The following is an 18,593-nucleotide window of genomic DNA, read 5'->3' on the forward strand; positions in this document are numbered from 1 at the left end:
CTTGACAGAATCACATACCACCAAGAATGGAATCAGCAGGAGCCGCAGCAGCCCAGGCGACGCTGGAGGACAAGGTCCGTGAACAAAGTGACCAGATCCTGCAGATGGGGTCCGCACTGCAGGAGATGATCACCACCATCTGAGGCTGGGGGACTCCTCCACCGCCATCCTCCCTGCCAGCACCATCGGCCAGTCAGCCCATTCCCGTTCCGGAACCCCGAGGAGTTCGACTCTCGCTCCCGAGGGCCTACGATGGGACCGCGGCCGGGTGTCAGGGATTCCTTCTCCAGGTGGAGCTGTAGCTGGCCACCGTGCACCCGGCGCCCTCGGGACATGAGAGCGTGTCCGCCCTGATCTCCTGCCTTTCCGGGAAGGCGTTGGAATGGGCCAACGCGGAGTGGAGGAGGATCGACGCGGATACCATCACCTACGACGAGTTCTCCCGCCGCTTCAGGGCGGTGTTTGACCATCCCCCGGAGGGGAAAGCGGCGGGGGAGCGTCTGGTCTTCCTCCGGCAGGGGAGGAGGAGTGCCCAGGAGTTCGCCCTAGAATTCCGTACTCTAGCGGCAGATGCAGGGTGGAATGAGCGGGCTCTCGTCGATCACTACAGATGTGGTCTTCGCGAGGACGTCCGTCGGGAGCTGGCCTGTAGGGACACCAGCCTCTCGTTCGACCAGTTGGTCGACATGTCCATCAGGCTGGATAACCTGCTAGCTACCCGCGGACGTTCCGAGGGGGGTCCGTCCATTTCACCCTCCAGCGCCTCCGAGCCGTGCCCCATGGAGCTCGGGGGCGCTGGCGCTAGAGAGCGGAGGAGGAAGAGCCCGAGGGGGCCTGTCTCCTGCACCAAGTGCGGTCGTGGAGGGCACACTGCGGCCAGGTGCTGGGGAGGGTTCTCAGAGGGAGAGGACAACAGGCCACGCACTGGGGGGGCCTCCCAGGTGAGTAGACGCCCCGCTTACCCAGAGCTTTCTGTTGCGCACTTTTGTATACCTGTTGGTTTTCCACAGGTTGCACCTCATTCCCAGCATAAGGCGCTAGTAGATTCAGGCGCAGCTGGGAATTTTGTTGATCGAAAGTTTTGTTTAGAGTTAGGGATCCCTCTCCTACCTGTTGACAAACCTTTTCCCGTACATGCCTTAGATAGCCGCCCGTTGGGGTCGGGGTTGATCAGGGAGGTCACAGCGCCACTTAGGATGTGTGCGCAGGGGGGTCATGAAGAGACTATACAGCTGTATCTGATCGACTCTCCTGCGTACCCAGTGGTGCTGGGGATTCCCTGGTTAAGCACCCATAACCCTGCTATTTCGTGGCAACAGAGGGCTCTCGATGGGTGGTCTGCTCAGTGTGAGGGGCGATGTCTGGGTGTTTCCGTGGGGGCGACTTCGGTGGAAAGTCCAAACCAAGTGCCCGCACTGCACATTCCGCCTGAATATGGGGATTTAGCTCTTGTGTTTAGCAAAACTAGGGCGACGCAGTTGCCTCCCCATAGACAGGGGGATTGTGCGATTGATCTCCAGGCAGGAGCAGCGCTCCCACGGAGCCATGTGTATCCTTTGTCTCAAGAGGAGACCACTGTAAAAGAGGTGCAGCAGTTCTTGGGCTTTGCGAATTACTACCGGAGGTTTATCTGGGGTTTTGGACAGGTGGCAGCTCCCATCACGTCCCTTCTGAAGGGGGGTCTGGTGCGCCTGCAGTGGTCAGCTGATGCGGACGGGGCCTTTGGGAGACTGAAGGACCTGTTTACGTCGGCTCCGGTGCTGGCGCATCCGGATCCCACAATTCCATTTCAGGTTGAGGTGGACGCGTCTGAGGCTGGGATAGGGGCCGTTCTCTCTCAACGGTCCGGCTCGCCACCTAAACTCCGCCCCTGTGCTTTTTACTCCAAAAAGCTCAGCCCGGCGGAGCGTAACTATGACGTTGGGGACAGGGAGCTGTTAGCTGTAGTTCAAGCCCTTAAGGTGTGGAGGCATTGGCTTGAGGGGGCTCAACACCCTTTCCTCATTTTGACTGACCATCGGAACCTGGAGTACATCCGGGCAGCGAGGAGACTGAACCCTCGCCAGGCTCGATGGAGTATGTTTCTCACCAGGTTCGTATTTAAAATCACGTACATCCCTGGGTCCCAGAATGGTAAGGCAGATGCACTGTCCCGGCGGTATGACACGGAGGAGAGGTCCGTTGAGCCTACTCCCATACTACCGGAGTCTTGCCTTGTGGCACCGGTGGTGTGGGAGGTCGATGCCGAGATCGAGCGAGCGTTGCGTACAGACCCCAGCCCTCCACAATGTCCTGAGGGTCGGAGGTACGTTCCGCTTGAGATTCGGGATCGACTCATCTACTGGGCTCACACGTCACCCTCCTCTGGACATCCGGGTATTGGCCGGACAGTGCATTGCCTTAGCACTAAATACTGGTGGCCTACTTTGGCTAGGGATGTGAGGGTTTACGTCTCCTCCTGCTCGGTGTGCGCCCAGTGTAAGGCGCCCCGACATCTGCCCAGGGGTAAGTTACAGCCCCTACCCGTTCCACAACGACCATGGTCCCACCTCTCGGTGGATTTTGTAACAGACCTTCCCCTCTCTCAGGGGAATACCACCATCCTGGTCGTTGTGGACCGGTTCTCTAAGGCCTGTCATCTTCTCCCTATGTCGGGTCTTCCTAATGCCCTACAGACCGCTGAGGCCCTATTTACCCACGTCTTCCGGCATTACGGGGTCCCCGAGGATATAGTGTCTGATCGAGGCCCTCAGTTTACCTCCCGTGTGTGGAGAGCGTTTATGGAGCGGTTGGGGGTCTCGGTTAGCCTTACCTCGGGGTACCACCCGGAGAGTAACGGGCAGGTAGAACGTGTTAACCAGGATGTGGGTAGGTTTCTGAGGTCGTATTGCCAGGACCGGCCTGAGGAGTGGGCGCGTTACATTCCCTGGGCCGAGATGGCCCAGAACTCTCTCCGCCACTCCTCTACTAACCTAACCCCTTTCCAATGTGTATTGGGTTACCAGCCGGTTCTGGCACCATGGCAGCAGAGCCAGATCGAGGCCCCTGCGGTGGATGATTGGATGAGGCGCTCTGAAGAGACGTGGAACGCTGCCCACGTCCACCTGCAGCGGGCCGTCCTTCGTCACAAGGCGAGCGCCGATCTCCACCGCAGTGAGGGGCCGGTGTACGCACCCGGAGATCGAGTCTGGCTCTCTACCAGAAACCTGCCCCTCCGCATGCCCTGCCGGAAGCTGGGTCGGCAGTTTGTGGGGCCCTTTAAAGTCCTGAGAAGATTGAACGAGGTGTGTTATAGGTTACATCTACCTGTTGAATATAAGAATATTAACCCCTCGTTCCATGTGTCTCTTCTCAGGCCGGTGGTAGCTGGTCCACTCCAGGACAATGAGATAGGAGAGACTCCTCCGCCCCCATTGGACATCGAGGGGGCTCCGGCGTACACCGTTCGGTCCATCTTGGACTCCAGACGCCGGATGGGGGGTCTCCAGTATCTCGTGGAGTGGGAGGGGTACGGCCCGGAGGAGCGGTGCTGGGTGCTGCGGAGGGACATCCTAGACCCATCTCTCCTGTCGGAGTTCCACCGGGACCATCCCGCGCGCCCTGCTCCGCGTCCTCCTGGTCGTCCCCGAGGCCGGGGTCGGCGCACGGCTGGAGCCGCGCGTCAAGGGGGGGGTACTGTCACGGTTTCGGCCGAGGCTGCTCCTCCTCCTGGTTCGGGTAGGCATCGGCGGTCGTCGTCCCCGGAGTACTAGCTTTCACCGATCTATGTTTCATGTTCGTTTGGTTTGGTCTTGATGTTGTACACCTGTGTCTAGTTAGTCCTCATTAGTGTTCTATTTAAGTCTCGTTGGGTGTGTCTGTGTTTGTGTGTGATTATTTCTGTCGTGTGTTGTGCTTGTATTTGCTTATTCGCTCGGTTGAGCTTCACTCCACTGTATTTGGAGCGTTTACGCACATGTTTAGTGCGCCTTTTGTTTGTGTCGCCTTCGTGCGTAGTTTCGTTCGTATTTTCCTTGTTGGAATTTGAACTAAAGTCTTTTGGACTATACTTCGGTGTCCTGCGCTTGATTCCACTACTACACCCACCTACAGCATTCTTGACACATATATTGCATTGCGTTGGCAGCCATATTGGATTTTCTATCCAGTGATTTTCTATCCTGGAACCGGGACCACGTTATACCTCAGCCAGACTATCCCATTCTTGCTTTGACCTTTGAAATCAAAGCTGGTTATGCTGTTGACACTGTCCTATGAAACTATGATGTAACATGTTTCATTCTCGGTCTTACAACAGTTATTTCTCCTATCAAGTTTTGCAATCACTTAAAAGGTAATAGGAAATTATTTCACTATTCAAATAATATCATGATATTTTTTTCGGATATCCGGATAGTTGAAATACAGGTATCTTAAAGAAATGTTTTTATATTATTTTGTAACTTCAATGGGGACTTGCTCGTAAGACTCAGGAGTGGCGGTGCACTCTTGTTGTTTCAGCACAGGGGAGTTGGGGGAGGGGCGTGAGAGGAGCAGGAGCCGGTGTGTCTGACACAGAGGGAGAGAGAGAGCGAGAAAGTAGCCAAACTGGCTCGCTCAAGTTAGACAAACTTGTTGCTGCAATAGGTTATCTATCATCTCATCTGGTAGTGTCTGTCTTGACAGCATCAAAACGATGTAAAGAAGCTAGCTACACTAGACAGCCAAATTAGTTAGCCTGCTAGCAAGGCTAATTGAGGCTACTTTAAAGAGCTCCCTCTCGTACTTGTCTACAACAACTCCATTTATATTAAACAACAGCCTACCTGTTGGTTGATAATTGTAGCCTCCTCCTAGCCAACTTTATTCCGTAATTGTAATTCCATTTGACATTGATTAGAAATCTCCCACTAGACTTGCTACACATTGTCACGCCCTGGCTCTGGGACTCTGTTATGTTGAGCCAGGGTGTGTTGTTTCTATGTGTTTTGTGTTCTAGGTTTATCTAGCTCATGTGTTTCTGTGTTGGCCGGGGTGGTTCTCAATCAGAGGCAACGAGTATCAGCTGTTGCTTGTTGTCTCTGATTGGGCACCATACTTAGGCAGCCTGTTTTCCACAGTGTTTTGTGGGATCTTGTTCCATGTTGGTTTTGTATTGTAACCAAGGACTTCACGTTATCGTTTTGTTTTTGTTCGTGTGGTGAATCTAAATAAAAGTATGTTCACTTCTCACGCTGCGCATTGGTCCACTCTCTTCAACGAGCGTGACAGAAGATCCCACCATAACTGGACCAAGCAGCGTGTCCAGGAGCCAACGCCAGAGGTGACTCTGATGGATGTCCACCTCGACTGGGTCAAGCCGCGTGAGGAGGAGAGAGGTTGGACTTGGGAGCAGAGGATGCAGAGTCATGAGAGAGCCATGAAGGCCATAGCCACGGGGGAGAGACAAACCCAATAAATTTTTAGGGGGGGGGGCTCACACCGTGGACGACGGGGCTGCTGGAGGCAGATAAGGGGCGAGTTAGTGGACGAGGAGAGAAGGCCACCGGGTTACGGGAGCCATTGGCGAGTAGAGGGAAGGAAAATGTAGAGGCACGGCGAGAGGTACTGAGGTGTGTTGCCAGTCCGGTCCGGCCCGTTCCTGATCCCCGGGTAAGGCCAGTGGTGTGTGTTCCCAGTGCGGTCCGGCCTGTTCCTGTCCCTCGCACCAAGCCTGTGATGCGCGTCGCCAGCCCGGCCCGGCCTGTTCCTGCTCCCCGCACCAAGCCAATGGTGCGCGTCGCCAGCCCGGCACGGCCTGTTCCTGCTCCCCGCACCAAGCCTATGGTGCGCGTCGCCAGCCCGGCCCGGCCTGTTCCTGCTCCCCGCACCAAGACAATGGTGCGCGTCGCCAGCCCGGCCCGGCCTGTTCCTGCTCCCCGCACCAAGCCTATGGTGTGCGTCGCCAGCCCGGTCCGGCCCGTTCCTGCTCCCCGCACCAAGCCAGGGGTGCGCGTCGTCAGCCCGGTCCGGCCCATTCCTGCTCCCCGCACCAAGCCTGTGGTGCGCATCATCAGCCCGGTCCGGCCCGTTCCTGCTCCCCGCACCAAGCCTGTGGTGCGCTTCGTCAGCCCGGTTCGGCCCGTCCCTGCTCCCCGCACCAAGCCTGTGGTGCGCGTCGTCAGCCCGGTCCGGCCCATTCCTGCGCCCCGCACCAAGCCTGTGGTGTGCGTCGTCAGTCCGGCACAGCCCGTGCCTGGGTCACCGGTGCCTGGTCAGGTACCGGTCAGCTGCTCCACATCGGAGCCTAAGCAATCCGCTCCACCGATGTCCAGTCCAGCTCCAGCCAGCGGGGCCAGACCGGAACAGGGGCGCTACGGAGGGTGGTGGTCCCACCCGGCCCTCCCCTGTTCGGTTTATGTTTGGCGCGGTCGCAGTCCGCGCCTTTGGGGGGGGGGTACTGTCACGCCCTGGCTCTGGGACTCTGTTATGTTGAGCCAGGGTGTGTTGTTTCTATGTGTTTTGTGTTCTAGGTTTATCTAGCTCATGTGTTTCTGTGTTGGCCGGGGTGGTTCTCAATCAGAGGCAACGAGTATCAGCTGTTGCTTGTTGTCTCTGATTGGGAACCATACTTAGGTAGCTTGTTTTCCACAGTGTTTTGTGGGATCTTGTTCCGTGTTGGTTTTGTATTGTAACCAAGGACTTCACGTTATCGTTTTGTTTTTGTTCGTGTGGTGAATCTAAATAAAAGTATGTTCACTTATCACGCTGCGCATTGGTCCACTCTCTTCAACGAGCGTGACACACATGGAGCCTCTGACAAATAGTGCTACTTTGATTGACCGACAATAACAAGCTACACGCATAAAAAGTGTGTAGGCTACCTGAACATTTATGGGGCACACTCCTAAAAACGGTCATAAAACTGTTGTTTTATAAAAAATTCTAAGGTTATGGTCTATTCTTGTATATAGCAATGTCACATAGACAATTTAATAACAATTTAGACAAAGCCTTTTCATTAAAATAGGCCTATTTCTTTTCTCCTAAAAAAGGAACACTCTCCAAAGTAATCGAATACTAACATTCATTCGAATATTCAAATAACTGTTCACATACCTAAAAGGTAAGAACAAAGAAGAACAAGTTGTTTAAGTAAGTATTTTATTATTCTCAACCAAAACCAACAGGTTCAAGAACCTTGTCTTGTAAATCTGGTGACATACTGTATGCAGATATTACCGGTACCTTGATTAGTATAATATATTATATGCTATTTACCAGACGCTTTTATCCAAAGCGACTTGACTTACAATCATGTGTAAATAGCATACATACATGTATGGAATGTGCCTGAAAAATTCTGTACTACCGATTTACATTTATGTAAGCCTTTCTTCACTTCTATATGAAGTCTAGTAACTTCATATGCTCTCAGTCTACTCAGTGACAGATGTTCCAAGTTCCTTACGCATCACTCTCTCTGCGTCTTCACTCAGGTCATTGAGGGCAGATGTCAGCAGGTAGTAACAAGCAGTGAAGGTGACCCCAGCTGATGCTACAGTACCCAGCACTGGGATACGTTTCTCAAGCAAAGAAGTGAATGTCTGCTGTGCTACTGCAACCTGGCTTAGAATACCTTGCATTTTGATCTCTGAAAGATCTCTTCCAATGGTTGAGTGCACCTCCTCAAAGAGCACCTAAAGGGGGTGGGAGGGGATTTTGGGGTGACAGAAAAAGAAGTAAGTGATTATGGATAGCAAAGAAAATCTACCTTTTGGAGAGATTTGTTTTTAAAGTGATAAATTATTATAGATTATTATTGATTTATCAATTATTATCAAAATGTTTAATATTGTTGCTATCTGATATTAAAGGACATCGGCTCCTTTACCTGATATGTCTTTCCTGTCAGTGCAGCTAACTGATGTACAGGTCCTAATCCAGGCACTTGTCATCTCCCGTCTGGATTACTGCAACTCGCTGTTGACTGGGCTCCCTGCCTGTGCCATTAAACCCCTACAACTCATCCAGAATGCCGCAGCCCGTCTGGTGTTCAACCTTCCCAAGTTCTCTCACGTCACCCCGCTCCTCCGCACACTCCACTGGCTTCCAGTTGAAGCTCGCATCTGCTACAAGACCATGGTGCTTGCCTACGGAGCTGTGAGGGGAACGGCACCTCCGTACCTTCAGGCTCTGATCAGTCCCTACACCCAAACGAGGGCATTGCGTTCATCCACCTCTGGCCTGCTGGCTCCCCTACCTCTGCGGAAGCATAGTTCCCGCTCAGCCCAGTCAAAACTGTTCGCTGCTCTGGCACCCCAATGGTGGAACAAGCTCCCTCACGACGCCAGGACAGCGGAGTCACTCACCACCTTCCGGAGACATTTGAAACCCCACCTCTTTAAGGAATACCTGGGATAGGATAAAGTAATCCTTCTACCCCCCCCCCCCTACCCCAACCCCATCCCCCCCAAAAAAAAGAATAATAAAAAATACAAATATGGTTATCCCACTGGCTATAAGGTGAATGCACCTATTTGTAAGTCGCTCTGGATAAGAGTGTCTGCTAAATGACGTAAATGTAAAAATGTAAGGACTCTGCATCCAGACCAAAGTTCTGCTGGTAAGTTCATCAACAGAGACACAACACCATGGCCAGGGTCTCCTGTTACAACAGTCAGACATGCCTCTATGGCTCTCTTCCACACAGTCCCAGCCAGAGCTGTCTTCTTACTCTCTATCACGGCAGATGAGAGATTAGGCAGTGACAGGAGGAAAATGTAGCGTTTGTGGCCCTCAAGCTCCTTCTCAATGGTGGTCTGCAAGAGGTGGAAGTAAAAGCTCTGTGGTTGAAAGCAGGACAGTAAGAACACTTTGGCCTGCTTTACCCCAGCCTTCCTCAGATTCACCTCACAATCAGCTCTTATCTGACTCAGAATATCAGCTTCAGTGAGACCCTTGCCGCTCCTGCGCCTGAATGAGGCCTCCAGGTCACTGTCCACTTTGTTCCGGACAAAATAGAGCCTTTTCCCAGCCTGCCTTATGGCGTTGGCCAGCTGAATGTGGTTTTCTCTGAACCTCTCAGACCCTACAATGATGAAAAAGTCATACTGCAGGAAACCAACTTGCTCTAGGTAGGTGTCAGGTTTGAAAGTCCCATAGGTCCCATAGAGTGATAGTGGGTACACTGGGGTGAGTGTAGGCCAGAGCCTCACTGGTGATTTCAGTGACACCTGTCTGTGCTGCCCCTGGACTGTCATCGGCAACACCGCGGAACACATTAACAAAAGAGGACTTTCCAGAGCCAGACTCCCCGGTGACTGCAATGTTGAGTGTGACAGAGCCCAGCTGTTTTAGCATGCCCTGTACCTGCGATACAACCTCTGTCACAACACGGGACTGGAGGACACTGCTCATCTCCTCTATATCTGCTTCACTGATGGTCAACATTCTGGACATTGTAGAAATGTTCCGAATGGGATATTGTGAAAATACTTTGAGCTGTTGATACAAGCCTGTAATGTGAACAATATCATAGTCAAAAGTCAGGGAAAATTAACAATAAATTACAGTTTATAAATTACAGAATTACTTTCTTTGAGTACATGGCAATGACTGAACATACCGGTCTAGTTGGCAAACAACAGTAGTGTTATCATTTCATTACGTAACAGTTTAGAGTTCCGAATTTCTCTTAAACAGGATTGACATAAAATACCCTACGTTTTTAAATGTACTATCAATTTTGATGATTAAAATGTATTCAAGACTCACGTCACTACCTCCAGATAGCAGATACTAGAGAAACCAATGACAACTAAAGCTCAAAAGTGAAACTATTTTTGCCACTGTGTACAATAATCCATGCCAGTTTCCCATTGCAGGTGTGTGTCGCCCCCTGAAGGACCATTGTGTTACTACAATGTGTCATGTTAGGGCCAAGAGTTTTCCTGGTCAGGCCTTGTTGCCAGGGGGAAACTATTGGACCTAGTTATAACTAGGTTTTACTGGTCAGATAACATTGAAGGATGACACGCACTTGAAAAGGGAAAAGGATTTCTCTCTGATTTCATCTGGTTGTCTTATTATCCTAAAATAACTTTCTTTATTTATAAATATTGTTGTTTATTTTTATTTTTTTTATTTCACCTTTATTTAACCAGGTAAGCCAGTTGAGAACAGGTTCTCATTTACAACTGCGACCTGGCCAAGATAAAGCAAAGTAGTGCAATAAAAACAACACAGAGTTACATATGGGGTAAAAAACATAAAGTCAGAAATACAACAGAAAATATATATACAGTGTGTGCAAATGTAGCAAGTTATGGAGGTAAGGCAATAAATAGGCTATAGTGCAGAATAATTACAATAGTATTAACACTGGAATGCTAGATGTGCAAGAGATTATGTGCAAATAGAGATACTGGGGTGCAAAAGAGCAAAATAAATAACAATATAGGGATGAGGTAGTTGGGTGGGCTAATTTCAGATGGGCTGTGTACAGGTGCAGTGATCGGTAAGGTGCTCTGACAACTGATGCTTAAAGTTATTGAGGGAGATAAGAGTCTCCAGCTTCAGAGATTTTTGCAATTCGTTCCAGTCATTGGCAGCAGAGAACTGGAAGGAATGGCGGCCAAAGGAGGTGTTGGCTTTGGGAATGACCAGTGAGATATACCTGCTGGAGCGCAGACTACGGGTGGGTGCTGCTATGGTGACCAATGAGCTAAGATAAGGCGGGGATTTGCCTAGCAGTGATTTATAGATGGCCTGGAGCCAGTGGGTTTGACGACGAACATGTAGTGAGGACCAGCCAACAAGAGCGTACAGGTCACAGTGGAGGGTAGTGTATGGGGCTTTGGAGACAAAACGGATGGCACTGTGATAGACTACATCCAATTTGCTGAGTAGAGTGTTGGAGGCTATTTTGTAAATTACATCGCCGAAGTCAAGGATCGGTAGGATAGTCAGTTTTACAAGGGCATGTTTGGCAGCATGAGTGAAGGAGGCTTTATTGCGAAATAGGAAGCCGATTCTAGATTTAACTTTGGATTGGAGATTCTTTATGTGAGTCTGGAAGTTGATTTTACAGTCTAACCAGACACCTAGGTATTTGTAGTTGTCCACATACTCTAGGTCAGACCCGTCGAGAGTGGTGATTCTAGTCGGGTGGGCGGGTGCCAGCAGCGTTCGATTGAAAAGCATGCATTTAGTTTTACTAGTGTTTAAGAGCAGTTGGAGGCTACTGAAGGATTGTTGTATGGCATTGAAGCTCGTTTGGAGGTTTGTTAACACAGTGTCCAATGAAGGGCCAGATGTATACAAAATGGTGTCGTCTGCGTAGAGGTGGATCTGAGAGTCACCAGCAGCAAGAGCGACATCATTGATATACACGGAGAAAAGTGTTGGCCCAAGAATTGAACCCTGTGGCACCCCCATAGAGACTGCCATAGGTCCAGACAACAGGCCCTCCGATTTGACACACTGAACTCTATCTGAGAAGTAGTTGGTGAACCAGGCGAGGCAGTCATTTGAGAAACCAAGGCTATTTAGTCTGCCAATAAGAATGCGGTGGTTGACAGAGTCGAAAGCCTTGGCCAGGTCGATGAAGACGGCTGCACAGTACTGTCTATTATCAATCGCGGTTATAATATCGTTTAGGACCTTGAGCGTGGCTGAAGTGCACCCGTGACCAGCTCGGAAACCGGATTGCATAGCGGAGAAGGTACGGTGGTATTCGAAATGGTCGATGATCTGTTTGTTAACTTGGCTTTCGAATACTTTCGAAAGGCAGGGCAGGATGGATATAGGTCTGTAGCAGTTTGGATCTAGAGTGTCATCCCCTTTGAAGAGGGGGATGACCGCGGCAGCTTTCCAATCTCTGGGGATCTCAGACGTTATGAAAGAGAGGTTGAACAGACTAGTAATAGGGGTAGCGACAATTTCGGCGGCTAGTTTTAGAAAGAAACGGGTCCAGATTGTCTAGCCCAGCTGATTTGTAGGGGTCCAGATTTTGCAGCGCTTTCAAAACATCAGCTGTCTGAATTTGTGTGAAGGAGAAGCGGGGGGGCATGGGCAAGTTGCAGCAGAGGGTGCAGAGTTGTGAGCTAATGTTAGCTAATGCTCAATCACCTCAGCAGCTAATCTTAACCTGGATAGCACTGTGAATTTAGCTAACTAATAACTCACTGTACAGCTGATGTGGAGGACATGGGTGGAAGGACCACAACAAACATTCTTCTTTCCATTATGTTTATTGTACACAAACAACACAAGCCGCAGGGTGGGGACCTTGCCTGGTGTCGAGGGCAGTGACCTCGGCGCCAGCAGCAGGGTGCATCCTTGGAGATCTCACCGTCGCTGGGCTCAACATTGCTGGGGCGCTGGGGTCACCATTGCTGGGGGGTTCACCGTTGCTGGTTGCATGTTGCTGGGGGGCTCACCACAGATGAGGTCACTGTTCTGGGGTCACCACCGCTGGGCTGGTCACTGGAGGGCTCACTGTCGCTGGGGACAACGTTGCCGTGGGCAGCACTAGCACTTCTCTGGCTTTGCTGCTAGGACTGGGTAGCTGCTATCAGGTCCCAGTCCTCTCAATCTTCTCCTCCAGGTATGCTGGAAGCCAAGCAGGGACGCGCTCAACTTCACATACCATTTTGGAAAGAAAATAAAAAAATTAAAAAATACCACAATCCAATTGAGAATCTGTGGTATGACTTAAAGATTGCTGTACACCAGTGGAACCCATCCAACTTGAAGGAGCTGGAGCAGTTTTTCCTTGAAGAATGGGCAAAAATCCCAGTGGCTAGATGTGCCAAGCTTATAGAGACATACCCCAAGAGACTTGCAGCTGTAATTGCTGCAAAATATGGCTCTACAAAGTATTGACTTTGGGGGGGTGAATAGTTATGCACGCTCAAGTTTTCATTTTTTTTGGTCTTATTTCTTGTTTGTTTCACAATAAAACATATTTTGCATCTTCAAAGTGGTAGGCATGTTGTGTAAATCAAATGATACAATCCCCCCCCAAAATCTATTTTAATTCCAGGTTGTAAGGCAACAAAATAGAAAAAATGCCAAGGGGGTGAATACTTTCGCAAGCCACTGTAACTAATAACTCACTGTACAGCTCATGTGGAGGACGTGGGTGGAGGTACCACAACAAACCTTCTTTCCGTGCTGTTTATTGTACACAAACGACACACGTTTAAGGACTGACTAGCTCCAGCACAGAACAATCTGTGTTCTATGCAGGGGCCATACCATACATCAAGTCAACTGCCCCAAAATGACAGTAACACAGGGTTGGTAGGTCAAGCAAAAACTTGTACAACCCAATGACCACTCAAAACCCGCCCAAAAGCCTGAAAACTACCCCATTTTCTTTTTGTCACAGCAATAGAGGAGTTGCCATATTTATACAATAAACCCTTTCTCCATAACTTTATCGTGCCAATTAAGAAGGAATATCATAGTAACTTGTAACAGCATTAGAAGCTAAATTCAGGTTTCCTCAAAATAATAATTATTGCAAGCTATGACATGACCTAATAAAGGAATTTGAATATGTGGCAAGACAAAAGATAGTGTGCCCTTATTAAACTCGCCAGATCATTTTCCATCAATGGATGTTTATTTAACTCGTTTGACTGCTATGATTAAGCAATAAGGCACAAGGGGGTATGTATGGGTATGGCCAATATACACTGCTCAAAAAAATAAAGGGAACACTTAAACAACACAATGTAACTCCAAGTCAATCACACTTCTGTGAAATCAAACTGTCCACTTAGGAAGCAACACTGATTGACAATAAATGTCACATGCTGTTGTGCAAATGGAATAGACAACAGGTGGAAATTATAGGCAATTAGCAAGACACCCCCAATAAAGGACTGGTTTTGCAGGTGGTGACTACAGACCACTTCTCAGTTTCTATGCTTCCTGGCTGATGTTTTGGTCACTTTTGAATGCTGGCGGTGCTTTCACTCTAGTGGTAGCATGAGACGGAGTCTACAACCCACACAAGTGGCTCAGGTAGTGCAGCTCATCCAGGATGGCACATCAATGCGAGCTGTGGCAAGAAGGTTTGCTGTGTCTGTCAGCGTAGTGTCCAGAGCATGGAGGCGCTACCAGGAGACAGGCCAGTACATCAGGAGACGTGGTGGAGGCCGTAGGAGGGCAACAACACAGCAGCAGGACTGCTACCTCCGCCTTTGTGCAAGGAGGAGCAGGAGGAGCACTGCCAGAGCCCTGCAAAATGACCTCCAGCAGGCCACAAATGTGCATGTGTCTGCTCAAACGGTCAGAAACAGACTCCATGAGGGTGGTATGAGGGCCCGACGTCCACAGGTGGGGGTTGTGCTTACAGCCCAACACCGTGCAGGACGTTTGGCATTTGCCAGAGAACACCAAGATTCGCCACTGGCGCCCTGTGCTCTTCACAGATGAAAGCAGGTTCACACTGAGCACGTGACAGAGTCTGGAGATGCCGTGGAGAACGTTCTGCTGCCTGCAACATCCTCCAGCATGACCGGTTTGGCGGTGGGTCAGTCATGGTGTGGGGTGGCATTTCTTTGGGGGGCCGCACAGCCCTCCATGTGCTCGCCAGAGGTAGCCTGACTGCCATTAGGTACCGAGATGAGATCCTCAGACCCCTTGTGAGACCATATCCTGGTGCGGTTGGCCCTGGGTTCCTCCTAATGCAAGACAATGCTAGACCTCATGTGGCTTGAGTGTGTCAGCAGTTCCTGCAAGAGGAAGGCATTGATGCTATGGACTGGCCCGCCCGTTCCCCAGACCTGAATCCAATTGAGCACATCTGGGACATCATGTCTCGCTCCATCCACCAACGCCACGTTGCGCAACAGACTGTCCAGGAGTTGGCGGATGCTTTAGTCCAGGTCTGGGAGGAGATCCCTCAGGAGACCATCCGCCACCTCATCAGGAGCATGCCCAGGCGTTGTAGGGAGGTCATACAGGCACGTGGAGGCCACACACACTACTGAGCCTCATTTTGACTTGTTTTAAGGACATTACATCAAAGTTGGATCAGCCTGTAGTGTGGTTTTCCACTTTAATTTTGAGGGTGACTCCAAATCCAGACCTACATGGGTTGATAATTTTGATTTCCATTGATAATTTTTGTGTGATTTTGTTGTCAGCACATTCAACTATGTAAAGAAAAAAGTATTTAATAAGATTATTTAATTCATTCAGATCTAGGATGTGTTATTTTAGTGTTCCCTTTATTTTTTTGAGCAGTGTATATTGTTTTGTCATCTTCACAAATCAACTGCATTATACTTAAAAAAACACTTCAACTTCAACCAGTAAAAAGGCTTTTTGGCTAGCTTCTGCTACAGCCGATATCAATGAGCGTTAGCCTTCTAGCTAACAACTGCTGCACCAAAATAGTTATTTAACAACGATCACAACCTAAAATAATCGTAGCAAATGTTCTAGCAAGAATCAAAGCATCATTGTAAGCGTATGAGAACCCCAAATAGTTATTTTGTTTAGAAGTAATAAAAACATAAATCCACGTTGCGCGCATCTGTGCGTGACGTCAGTGTGTTGTGTGCTGAAAAGGGTCTATTGTACTTCAAACTATGTGTAGGCAGTTTGCTTAGGATTCAAACCTTCTCAAACAGCCTAATTCATACCCCCCCCCCACCCCCTTTTTTTTTGGTTGAGATGTGTGTTGACTACCTCCAATATAGTTCATTTGCGAATTTTCAGAAATTGGTGTCATATTGGCTTAGTTATGGTGATAGGGAGATTTGAATTTAACACTGAGCTTCATCCAATCCCTATAATAGACGTGACTATCATCGCATCTATAATGGTCACAGCACAGATCATGATACAGGATGTGAAAGACTTGATCACACGTACATTGTTTGAAGGAAATCGTGAATTGCAATGCATATGACAAAAAGTTATATTTAATAATGTGGTTTTAGATCTACTGACTGAGTGTGAGTAATAGCCCTGACTAAAGTTAACGTGGCGGAATGGTACAGTAACAATCTTATAAGATTTTATACTAATTTCAAGAGATTTCACCTTCAGCTTCTGAAAACCTTTGAGTTTTGCAATGTGGAAAACATAATCAAAATAAATATTCTCAAAAACATTACATTTAATGCTTCCCTCAAGGGAAGAGTTAAATCACCCCACCGTCAGTCAGAGACAAAATATGGGAAGTCCTGATAGCAAAAATAAAGAAATCACGTTATATGTGAAATGGGAAGTGTGAGCAGGATGGTAATATTTCCTTTATATGTCAATGCCATTAGTCTCTGAAGGAGAGTGGTTAACTGACAAGAGAAAGAAAGATCCTGCTAAGCAAGTAAGTGATTGTCTTTTAGACAGTAAAAGTATCATATGCAATGCTAACATTCTAGTGATAATCAAATGTTTCTTATTCCCTCAGGTCCTGTACAAAGAGGAGGGGATGCGGAGTGAAGCATTACCGTGGCCTTTTCTTATTCATTGCATTTGGCTTGGAGGTAGGATACAAATATAGATGTATACAGTATAAAATATTGTATTTATTTATTCAGTTTTACACAAGAAAATAGATAACTATGTGAGGAGAGTTAAAAAGAGAAGCGAAAAGTACATGTGCAGGGGAGGGAACCTCCCCCTTTCAAATATTAATAGAACAAAATGAACAATAAAATGGCAAAATGAACAATTTGTTCAAATCAACCCCTGTGACTTATACTCATATTCCTTGACTGTGTCCAACACCTCTTACTAACATTTCCCCCACTGCGATTTGAGTGATGGGAGTTGATGCCTCGTCATGGACTGCTGAGGTGCCCAGCTCAGTATCCGGCCTGCAGGGCTCGTGCATCGTGATTCCCTGCTCATTCAACTACCCAGAACCAGAGGAGAAGCCCTCTGAATTCACTGGCATCTGGTTCAAAGACACCAATGATGTTATATACCACCCAGACAGTTCCAAAGTATTCAAAGACTACAAGGGTCGTACAGAGCTGGTGGGAGACCTCCGGCAGAAGAACTGCTCACTCAGAATCCACCCGCTCCATCGCAGTGACAAAGGACCCTTTTATTTCAGGATTGAAATAGAAGACCATAAAAAGTATTCCTACATACGTGACACAGTCTCCATTGCAGTGACCAGTAAGTTCCCTTGGGAAGAATTGACAAGGAGAATTTCAATTTATGTAGTAGAGTATCCCATTATTTACCCTATTGATAGCTATAGCTTCTTCTAGATTACAATTACAGTGCTGAAAGGACAGACCCAAGAACTAGTGGATGCACACCTCAAAAGAACTGCAATAACTGTTTTCTTCTCTTTGCTGATTTCAGGCTCTCCAGATCCCCCCTCTCTGTCAGTGAGGGAGGAGGTGAAAGTGGGGGAGGAGGTATCTGCCTCCTGCTCTGTGTCTCAATCCTGCCCATCTGATCCCCCTCTCCTCACCTGGAGCCATTCTGGAACACCCAGTGTCCAATCACAGCAGCTGACCAACGGCCAGTGGGAAGTGACATCATCCCTGACCTTTACCCCTAGCATCACTGATCACAACCAGTCTCTTGTCTGCACAGCAGCGTACATGGGAGGGAAGACAGTGAAAAGGTCCAAAATACTCAATGTCAAATGTAAGTGGACCACACCTGTGTGTTAATAACACTGGAAGATGTACACTTTGATTTCTGTGAAAACAGAATGCTTCTGTGCATATGACAAAAGTGAAACAATAAATTAAATTGAACTAATTTGAAAATGAATCATGAACTTTGTCCAGATCCTGGATTTGGCATACTTGTCCAGATCCTGGATCATGATACACTGAATCTGTCCTAAGATCTGTATTACATAGTAATATCATTCTTACTAATGTTGATATTTATAGATGCCCCAGTGGATGTGAAGGTTGAGGGAGTGTCCAGTGTGAAGGAGGGAGACTCTGTAGAGCTGAGATGCTCCAGTGACAGTAACCCTGCTGCCCACAGCTACCGCTGGCACAACAGCAGAGGGCCTCTGCCCACCACGGGACCTACCATCACACTGGAGAATGTGACCAGACTCACTGAAACCCTCTTCTGCACTGCCATCAACACAGAGGGACGAGGCCAATCCAGCCCACTGAAACTCAATGTAGAGTGTAAGTAGATGCCGATGTTCTGTCAATAAGGATCATGTCCTTTCTGTGTATATAATATGAAGACAATACTCTTCAGGATGTAGCACTACATGTTCAGTTGAAACCAAACTGTATATCATTCTCATCCCAGACCCCCCTGAGATCAAAGTGGGCTCTGCATGCACATTAGACATCTCCATGGTAACCTGTCTGTGCATTGTGTATTCGGAGCCCCCCGGCACTGTGGAGTGGTCTCTTCCAGCAGGACCCCTGCCCAGTACCAGGGTGGAGAGGCATGGGTCAGTTACCATGGTGACCCTACAGAGGGCACTAGGCTTCTCAGAGACCGTCCACTGCAATGCCAGCAACACACAGGGCAATGCCACCTTGTCCTTCACTGTGCCCACAAATGGTAAGGGAAACAGTGGGGAAAAGTGTATCTTAAATGAAGTATTATATACTATATTTACATCATAAAGGATATTATGGGTACATGAATAAATCATAATTATT

The 18,593-nt window shown here is 48.6% G+C and overlaps 1 protein-coding gene and 1 pseudogene across 2 annotated transcripts; one reads left to right on the top strand and one right to left on the bottom strand.

Moving 5' to 3' along the window:
• Positions 1 to 8,033: 8,033 nt before the first annotated feature.
• Positions 8,034 to 9,802, bottom strand: LOC311139241 (interferon-gamma-inducible GTPase 10-like; annotated as a pseudogene). The gene is made up of 3 exons: positions 9,736 to 9,802; positions 8,572 to 9,476; positions 8,034 to 8,046 (listed from the first exon to the last, which is right to left on the bottom strand). The product of its transcript is annotated as an interferon-gamma-inducible GTPase 10-like (transcript).
• Positions 9,803 to 16,751: 6,949 nt separating this feature from the next.
• LOC311139242 (B-cell receptor CD22-like) lies at positions 16,752 to 18,557 on the top strand (the record flags this gene model as incomplete). The annotated part of the gene is made up of 4 exons (XM_084174139.1): positions 16,752 to 17,112; positions 17,305 to 17,595; positions 17,850 to 18,101; positions 18,232 to 18,557. 4 exons carry the CDS (start codon positions 16,752 to 16,754, stop codon positions 18,555 to 18,557), a joined length of 1,230 nt encoding a protein of 409 aa, XP_084030265.1.
• Positions 18,558 to 18,593: the final 36 nt, after the last annotated feature.

The sequence above is a fragment of the Coregonus lavaretus genome (genome assembly GCF_964263955.1).
Source record: "Coregonus lavaretus genome assembly, chromosome: 13".
Lineage (NCBI taxonomy): Eukaryota > Metazoa > Chordata > Actinopteri > Salmoniformes > Salmonidae > Coregonus > Coregonus lavaretus.